General features: G+C 38.8%; 1 protein-coding gene across 2 annotated transcripts in view; it reads right to left on the reverse strand.

Moving 5' to 3' along the window:
* LOC138171877 (enolase-phosphatase E1-like) overlaps nucleotides 1-8,410 on the reverse strand; it is a 26,376-nt gene extending 17,966 nt beyond the window's left edge. Inside the window, exons 1-5 of one of the 2 annotated variants that reach the window (XM_069101444.1) lie at nucleotides 8,331-8,410; nucleotides 6,919-7,002; nucleotides 3,963-4,046; nucleotides 2,637-2,720; nucleotides 963-1,046 (exon numbers count right to left, since the gene is read on the reverse strand). In XM_069101444.1, coding sequence (XP_068957545.1) covers nucleotides 963-1,046; nucleotides 2,637-2,720; nucleotides 3,963-4,046; nucleotides 6,919-7,002; nucleotides 8,331-8,394 — 400 coding nt within the window. In that variant the 5' untranslated portion in view covers nucleotides 8,395-8,410. Of the gene's footprint in view, nucleotides 1-962; nucleotides 1,047-2,636; nucleotides 2,721-3,962; nucleotides 4,047-5,392; nucleotides 5,572-6,918; nucleotides 7,003-8,330 lie in introns of those variants that run through there. The other variant, XM_069101445.1, reaches the window with a different exon arrangement.
* Nucleotides 8,411-9,124: the final 714 nt, after the last annotated feature.

Consider the following 9,124-nt stretch of genomic DNA (forward strand, 5'->3'; position numbering starts at 1 on the left):
TCATGGTCTCACACTTTGGTGTTTCCTTCATAATTTCAGTTATGGAGGGGGCTGAGAAAGACAGAAAGAAGACAAGAGGGATTCCAATGGCTGAGCTGGGAATGAAATGGCTTAAAGGGAATCATCACCTTTTGAGATTTTTCAAATCTTCAGAGAGATCAAAGAAGTTAAGAACTAATTCAATGTGTTTTTCTCATGGTTTCCATAAGCCTGTGTCCTCATCCCCTGACAGCCTGTGTTTATAAACCCTGGTAATATGCAGGGTGCACATGTACATAAAGCAGAGAGGTCTAAAAAGTTCAATGACACTCACAGGGTATAAATTTTGTTACCTCTACTTCCTTTCAGTGAAGATTTGGGGACCATGGAGGAATGGTGAATAGAAATCAAAAAAGGTAGTTATTTTCTTTTTTTTTCATCAAATTTTTTTTTCTTTTTGGAGGGCAATTGGGGTTAAGTGACTTGCCCAAAGTCACACGGCTAGTAAGTGTTAAGTGTCTGAGGCTGGATTTGAACTCAGCTCCTCCTGACTCCAGGGCTGGTGCTCTATTCACTGCACCACCTAGCCGCCCCTGAGGTAGTTATTTTCAAGGGGGAGTAGATTGCTTATGTCCCATTAGAAACTATGTAGAACCACTGTAGACTGAGAAATTCATTTCTGCTTTAATTTGCCTGGAGATATATATATATGACAGGGAGGAAAACAATTGAATACAGTCAAAGCTCAGCACAGAAAATTTCCAAGTCGGGGCTCCATTTCTTAGAACAATATAGTCATTTGTACTCAGAGAACTTTGCTGAGGTTTGATCTCCAGGTTGAAATATGGGATTGAATTCCAGTGACTCTGAAAGGAAGGGTCCCTAGAGAGCTAGCTTATGGAATCGAATCATATTAGGGAAAAATGTATGTTTAAAACCAAATAAGAGAAAAGGACCCTTGGGTGAAAAAAACAGCAACTCACCTTCAGTTACCTTTTCATTTTCATCCTCAGAAGTCGTGGCCTCACTCTTTGGTGTGTCTGTCATCATGTCAGTTGTGGAGGGTGCTGGGAAAGACAGAAAGAAGAAAAAAAGGATTCCCATGAATGAGCTGGGAATGAAATGGCCCAAAAGAAATCAGCAGCTTCTTGAGTTTTATGAATCTTCAGAGAGACAGAGGAAGCAGGGGCTAATGCAATGTGCTTTTCTCATGGGTTCTACGAGCTGGTTGCCTCATTCCCTCAAAGCCTATTTTCATAAACCCTGGTAATATGGAGGGCCCACATCTACATACAGCAGAGAGGTACACAAAGTTCAATGACAGGGGCGGCTAGGTGGCACAGTGAATAGAGCACCAGCCCTGGAGTCAGGAGGAACTGAGTTCAAATGCAGCCTCAAACACTTCACACAAAAAAACTAGCCACGTGACCTTGAGCAAGTCATTTAATCCCAATTGCCCTACCTTCTCCCCTCCAAAAACTAAAAAATAGTTCAATGATAGCCTCAAGTTATGGATTTTGTTACCTCTCTATTTCCTTTCAGTCATGATTTTGGGGGAACAGAAGAAGTAGAATAGAAAACAAAAAGAGGCAATTATTTTCATAGAAATGTACATTTCTTGTGTCCCATTAGAATCTGTATAGATAACACTAAGAACCATTATAGACTATGAGACTCGTTTTTGCTTTAATTTCACTTCATATATATACATAGCAGGTAGGAAAGAAGTTGAATTAGATCAAAGTTCAGTCTACAAACACAATTTCCAAGTCAAGATTCCATTTATCAGAGCAATGGAATAAGTCCCTTAGCTGAAATTGCCCATGTTTTCCCTGTTTCTCTCTCTGCTTGTATCTCTCTCTCTCTCTCTCTCTCTCTCTCTCTCTCTCTCTCTCTCTCTCTCTCTCTCTCTCTCTCTCTCTGTCTGTCTCTCTCTCTGTCTCTGTCTCTCTGTCTCTGTCTCTCTCCTCTCACTATCTGTCTCAACAATACAGAGTTCTGAATTGAGAATGGAGACTGGCATTGATATTTGAAAAATAAAGGATATTTGTAGAAGATGAGATCTGGAAAAGCGATAAAAGCATTAATATCTATACTTAAGAATATCTACGCAAAAGGTAGACGACTGGGAAGAACCTAAAAATTGGGATACAGAGACTTGGAAATAAGTATCTGAAGCCTTCATTGCCCCAAACAACACTCAGCAGAAGATTTGAATTAAAATAGGGTCGTTAGTGTACAACCATGATCAATCACATCATATTTTACATTTGATTGAGGGTTTCCACTGAGAACTAATCAAAAAACAACACAAACTCATGCCTCTCATTGACCCTTCAGGCCTCATGATGAGGGTGGGGAAGCTTTATTGGGGAATTAAGAAGAGTTACCAGTTTGGGATGGAAAATGTATTAATGATGACATATGGGGAAGCAGAAAACTTCTGAAAATTGAGGAGCACCTGATTGACTCAGGGGATTCAGAGAATTTTGCTGAGGCTTAATCTCAGGATTGGGATGAGGGAATGAATTCCAGTTTCCTTGAAAGAAAGGTACACTGAAGAGTCTATGGAATCAAGAGAGACATATTAGGGAGAAATTTATGTTTCAAAAAAATAAGAGAGAAGGATCCCTGGCTGAAAAACCCCAGCAACTCACCTTCAGTTACTTTCTTATCCTTATCCTCAGAAGTCTTTGCCTCCCTGGTTGGTGTCTCCTTCAGCGGTTCAGTCATGGAGGGTGCTGAGAAAGACAGGAAGAAGAGAAAGGGGATTCTCATGCCTGAGCTGGGATGAAATGGTCCAAAAGAAATGAGTCGATTTAGGAGTTTTGTAAATCTTCAGGGAGAAAAAAGAAATAGGGGCTTGTCCAATGTGCTTTTCTCATGGGTTCTAAGAACGTGTATCCTCATTCCCTGGCAGCCTGTGTTCATAAACCCCGGTAATATGGAGGGTGCGTATCTACATAAAGCAGAGAGGTGCAAAATGTTCAATGACAGTCTCAGGTTATAGATTTTGTTACCTCTTCATTTCTTTTTAGTGATGATGTTGGGGCTAGGGAGAAAGGAGGAATAGAAAACCAAAAGAGGCAATTATTTTCATGGGATTGCAGATTTCTTGTATCCCATAAGAATCTATAGAGATAACATGAAGAATAACTGTAGACTGAAAGATTTATTTCTGTTTTAATTTGCCTTGAGATATAATCACATATATGGAAGCTACAAAAAGAATTGGCTAAGGTCAAACCTCCACCCAGACTCTCTATTTCCAAGTCAAGATTCCATTTCTTAGAACAATGGAATGAGTCTCTTAGTTGGAATTGCACATGCTTTCCCTCTTACTCTGTCATCCTGTCCCTGTAGCTCTCTGTCTCTCAACATTACAGAGTTCTATATTGAGAATGGTTAATATAATTGATATTGGAAAAATAAAGGATAAGACCTGGAAATGCTATGAAACATTAATGTCTTTACTTAAGGATATCTAGGGGAAAGGAGGAAAACTGTGAAGGTCCTAAAAATTGACATTATATTGAACAGACTTGCAAATAATAATCTAATGCCTAAAATGGCAATAGCTACAAATTTATCAGTTGAAAAAATATCTGAATGAAAAAACCATCAACTTAATGTACAACCATGATCAATTACACTGAATTTTGTTTTGGTTGAGGGTTCCCACTGAAAAGAAAATTTAAAAAATTACAAACTCATGCCTCTCATTGACCCTTCAGGCCTCATGATGAGGGTGGGGACTTATATCGGAGAATCAAGAAGAATGACCAGTTTGGGATGGAAAATGTATCTATGATGAAATGTGGAGAAACAGAAAAATTCTGAAAATTGAAGAGTGCCTGATGGACTCAGGAGACTCAGAGAACTTTGCTGAGGTTTAGTCTCCAGGTTGAAATACGGAAATAAATTCCAGTGACACTGAAAGCAGTGGTCACAAGGGAGTTTATGGTATCATAACAGCAACTCACCTTCAGTTACTTTCTTATCCTTATCCCCAGAAGTCATGGTCTCACTCTTTGGTGTCTCTGTCATCATTTCAGTTATGAAGGGTGCTGAGAAAGACAGAAAGAAGAGAAGAGGGATTCCCATGGCTGAGCTCAAAATGGAATAGCTCAAAAGGAATCAGGACCTTTTGAGGTTTTTCAAATCTTCAGAGAGACCGAACAAGTAAGGGCTAATTGTATTTTTCTCTTGGTTCCCATGAACCTGTGTCCTCATTCCCTGCTAGCCTATGTTCATAAATGCTGGTAACATGCAGGGTGCACATGTACATAAAGCAGAGAAGTCCAAAAAGTTCAATGACACTCTCAGGGTATAAATTTTGTTACCTCCAAATCCTTTCAGTGAAGATTTGGCAGGCATGAAGGAATGGTGAATAGAAAATCAAAAGAGGCAGTTATTTTCAAGGGGAAGTAGATTTCTTATGTCCTATTAGAATCTATGTAGATAACACTAAGAACAACTGTAGACTGAGAAAATCATTTCTGCTTTAATTTGCCTTGAGATTGTGTATATATATATATATATATACATACATATATATATACATATATATACATATATATATATATGACAGGGAGGAAAACAATTGAATACAATCAAAGCTCAGTACAGACAATTTCCAAGTCAAGATTCCATTTCTTAGAACAATAAAGAATTCACCCAGATGGAACTGCACCTACTTTTCCTCTTTCTCTGCCTCCCTGTCTCTCTGTCTCTCAATAATATTGAGGCCAAAATTGAAAATGGGTACAGGCACTGATATTTGAAAAATAAATAATATGTGTAGAAGATGAGACCAGGAAATGCTGTAAAAGCATTAATAACTTTGCTTAAATATATTTAGTGGAAAGGGAAAAACCTGGGAAGAGCCCAAATATAGGAGTTATATTGCACAGACATGGAAATGAGAATCTATAGCCTTCCCTGGCCATTGCTACACACATCAGCCCACAACATATTTGAATGTAAAGAAGGTCAAGTTATTGTACAACTGTGATCAATCACACTATATTTCATTTTGGCTCAGTGTTCACACTGAAAAGAAATTCAAGAAAACAACAAACTCATGCCTCTCGTTGACCTTTCAGGCCTCAGGAGGAGGGTGGGGAACTTATATTGGACAAGAAGAGTAACCAATTTGGGATGGAAAATGATGAGATATGAAGAAACATAAAAATTCTGAAAATTGAGGAGTATCAGATGGACACAGGAGACTCAGAGAACTTTGCTGAGGTTTGATCTTCAGGTTGAGATATGGAATGAATTCCAGTGACTCTGAAAGGAAGGCTCCCTAGAGAGCTAGCTTATGGAATCAAATGAATCATATTAGGGAAAAATGTATGTTTGAAACCAAATAAGAGAAAAGGACCCTTGGGTGAGAAAAACAGCAACTCACCTTGAGTCGTGGCCTCACTCTTTGGTGTCTCTGACATCATTTCACTTATGGAGGGTGCTGGGAAAGAGAGAAAGAAGAAAAAAGGATTCCCATGACTGAGCTGGTCATGAAATGGCCCAAAAGAAATCAGCAGCTTCTTGAGTTTTATGAATCTTCAGAGAGACAGAGGAAGCAGGGGCTAATGCAATGTGCTTTTCTCATGGGTTCTATGAGCTGGTTGCCTCATTCCCTGGCAACCTGTTTTCATAAACCCCGGTAATATGGAGGGCCCACATATACATAAAACAGAAAGGTGCAAAAAGTTCAATGACAGGGGCGGCTAGGTGGCACAGTGAATAGAGCACCAGCCCTGGAGTCAGGAGGACCTGAGTTCAAATATGACCTCAGACACTTAACACAAAAAAAAACTAGCCATGTGACCTTGGGTAAGTCATTAACCCCAAATGCCCTACCTTCTCCCCTCCAAAAAAACAAAAAAAAAAAAAAAAAGTTCAGTGACTGTCTCAGGTTATGGATTTTGTTACCTCTCAATTTCCTTTCAGTGATGATTTTGAGGGAACAGAAGAATTGGAATAGGAAACAAAGACAGGCAATTATTTTCATAAAAAATATATATTTCTTGTGTCCCATTAGAATATATATAGATAACACTAAGAACCATTGTAGACTATGAGACTCATTTTTGCTTTAATTTCACTTGAGATATATATTATATAGTAGATAGGAAAGGAGTTGAATTAGATCAAAGTTCAGTCTACAAACACAATTTCCAAGTCAAGATTCCATTTCTAAGAATAATGGAATGAGTCCCTTAGTTGGAATTGCACATGCTTTCTCTCTCTCTCTCTCTCTCTCTCTCTCTCTCTCTCTCTCTCTCTCTCTCTCTCTCTTTCTCTCTCTCTTTCTCTCTCTCAACAATACAGAGTTCTGAACTGAGAATGGAGACTGGCATTGATATTTGAAAAATAAAGGATATTTATAGAAGCCTAAAAATTGGGATAATATTACATAGACTTGGAAATAAGTATCTGAAGCCTTCCTGGACCATTGTCACAAACAAAGCTCAACAAAAGATTTGAATGAAAAAAGGGTCAAGTTAGTGTACAATCATGATCAGTCACACCATATTTTACATTTCATTGAGGGTTTCCACTGAAAACAAATTAAAATACAAACTCTTGACTCTCATTGACCCTTCAGGTCTCATGATGAGGGTGGGGAACCTATATTGGAGAATGAAGAAGAGTTACCAGTTTTGGATGGAAAATGTATCAATTATATGATGGATATATGATGGAGAATCAGAAAAATGCTGAAAACTGAAGAGTATCTACTGGACTAAGAGAACTCAGAGAACTTTGTTGAGGTTTAATCTCAGGACTGAGATTTTTGGAATAATTTCCAGTGACTTTGAAAAGAAGGTACATTGTAGAGTTTATGGAATCAAGTGAGTCATATGACGGAAAAATTTATGTTTAAAAAAAATAAGAGAGAAGGACCCTTGGCTGAGAAAAACAGCAACTCACCTTCAGTTACCTTCTCATCCTTATCCTCAGAAATTGTGGCCTCACTCTTTGGTGTCTCTGTCATCCTTTCAGTTATGGAGGGTGCTGAGAAAGACAGAAAGAAGAAAAATGAATTCCCATGCCTGAGCTGGGAATGAAATGAACAAAAAGAAATCAGTAGGTTTGGGAGTTTTTTTTAAATCTTCAAAGAGACAAAAGAAGTAACAGCTAATCTATTTTGTTTTTCTCATGTGTCATATGAACCTGTGGCTTCATTGTCTGGCAGCTTATGTTCATAAACCCTGGTGATATGGAGGGTGCACATCTGTGTAAAGCAGGGAGGTCCAAAAAGTTCAATGACAGTCTCGGGTTATGGATTTTGTTACCTCACTATTTCCTTTCAGTGATGATTTTAGGGGAAGGGAAGAATTGGAATAGAAAATGAAAAGAGGCAATTATTTTCATAGAAATGTACATTTCTTATTTCCCATTAGAATCTATATATTTAAAGCTAAGAACCACTGTAGACAATGAGACTCATTTTTGCTTTAATTTTACCTGAGATATAATCATATATCTAGGAAAGGAGTTGAATGAGATCAAAGTTCAGTCTAGAAACACAATTTCCAAGTCAAGGTTCCATTTCTTAGAACAATGGAATGAGTCCCTTAGTTGGAATCTCACATGCTTTCCCTCTTTTCTGTTTCCATGTCTCTGTCTTTCACTTCTCTCTCTGTCTCTCAACAATACAGAGTCCTAAACTAAGAGTGGAAACTGGCAGTGATATTTGAAAAATAAAGAATATTTGTAAAAGATGAGACCTGGAAATGCTATGAAAGCATTCATATCTTTGCTTAAGAACATCTAGGGAAAAGGAAGAAAACTGGGAAGAGCCTAAAAATTGGAGTTATATTATACAGACTTGGAGATAAGTATCCAAAGCCTTCCCTGGCCTTTGCTACAAACACCACTCTACAAAATATTTGAATGAAAAAAGGGTCAAGTTAGTGGACACCCAGGATCAATCAGACCATATTTTACACTTGATTGAAGGTTTCCACTGAAAAGAAATTAAAAAAAAAAATAACAAACTCATTTCTCTTATTGATCCTTCAGGCCTCACGATGAGGGTGAGGAGCCTATTTTGGAGAACCAAGAAACTTTTCCTGTATTGAATGGAAAATGTAGCAATGATAAGATGTGGAGAAACAGAAAAATTCTGAAAATTGAAGAATACCTGATGGACTCATCAGACTCAGAGAACTTTGCTAAGGTTTAATCTCAGGATTGGGATTTGGGAATAAATTCCAGTGACTCTGAAAGGAAGGTACACTAGAGAATTTATGGAATCCAGTGAGACATATTAGGGAAAATTTTATGTTTTAAAAAAAATAAGAGAGAAGGACCTTTGACTGAGAAAAACAGCAACTCACCTTGAGTTACCTTCTTATCCTTTTCCTCAGAAGTCGTGGCCCCATTCTTTGGTGTCTCCTTCATGATTTCAGTTATGGAGGGTGCTGAGAAAGATAGGAAGAAGAGAAAAGAGATTCCCAAGCTTGAGATGGGAATGAAATGGCTCAAAGGGAATCAGTGGGTTTGGAGTTTTTTTAATCTTCAGAGAGACAAAAGAATTAGGGGTTAGTCCAATGTGTTTTTCTCATGGCCCCTTGTGATAGTAATGGAATGTGGAGATTCCCCTGTATTGGGCTTGGTTTTCAAATTGATTGTGTTAAAACCCAGAGCTTGTTAATCCCACCTGTGGGATGGACTTGTTGATGTGAAAAGAGAGTCCTGACCTGGGAGGAGCTGGTGACGTAGATTTGGAGAGACTAGAGAGAGGAGGAAGACCTTTTTGGAAGCAGCACCTCGTGGAGAGAGAGAGAGACTAAGAGAATTGCTGGTGGCCGCTTTGAATTGCCCTGGACTTCTGAGACCTGCCCCCTGAGCTGCCAAGGACTGAGGAGACATGGCTGTTTTGCTGGTACTTTGTCTGTCTGTTTTGATGTTGTTTTGCCAGATTTTTCCACTGGTGAAAGACTGTCCTGTTGAAGAAGTCCTGGAACCTGGCTTTTGGTTAAGAAGCCCTGAGCCTGTCCTGCAGACAGAGAATAAATACTGCCCACTGGTGAAGGACAGTGCTGTTGTTGCAGGGGTCTGGAGACTGTCCTGCAGACAGAATGAATACTGTCCACTGGTGAAGGACAGTGCTGTTGTTGCAGGGGTCTGG

Source organism: Petaurus breviceps, unplaced genomic scaffold (assembly GCF_028583685.1).
Source record: "Petaurus breviceps papuanus isolate PSGF00001 unplaced genomic scaffold, PetGlider_PUasm1.0 470, whole genome shotgun sequence".
In the NCBI taxonomy this organism is placed as follows: domain Eukaryota; kingdom Metazoa; phylum Chordata; class Mammalia; order Diprotodontia; family Petauridae; genus Petaurus; species Petaurus breviceps.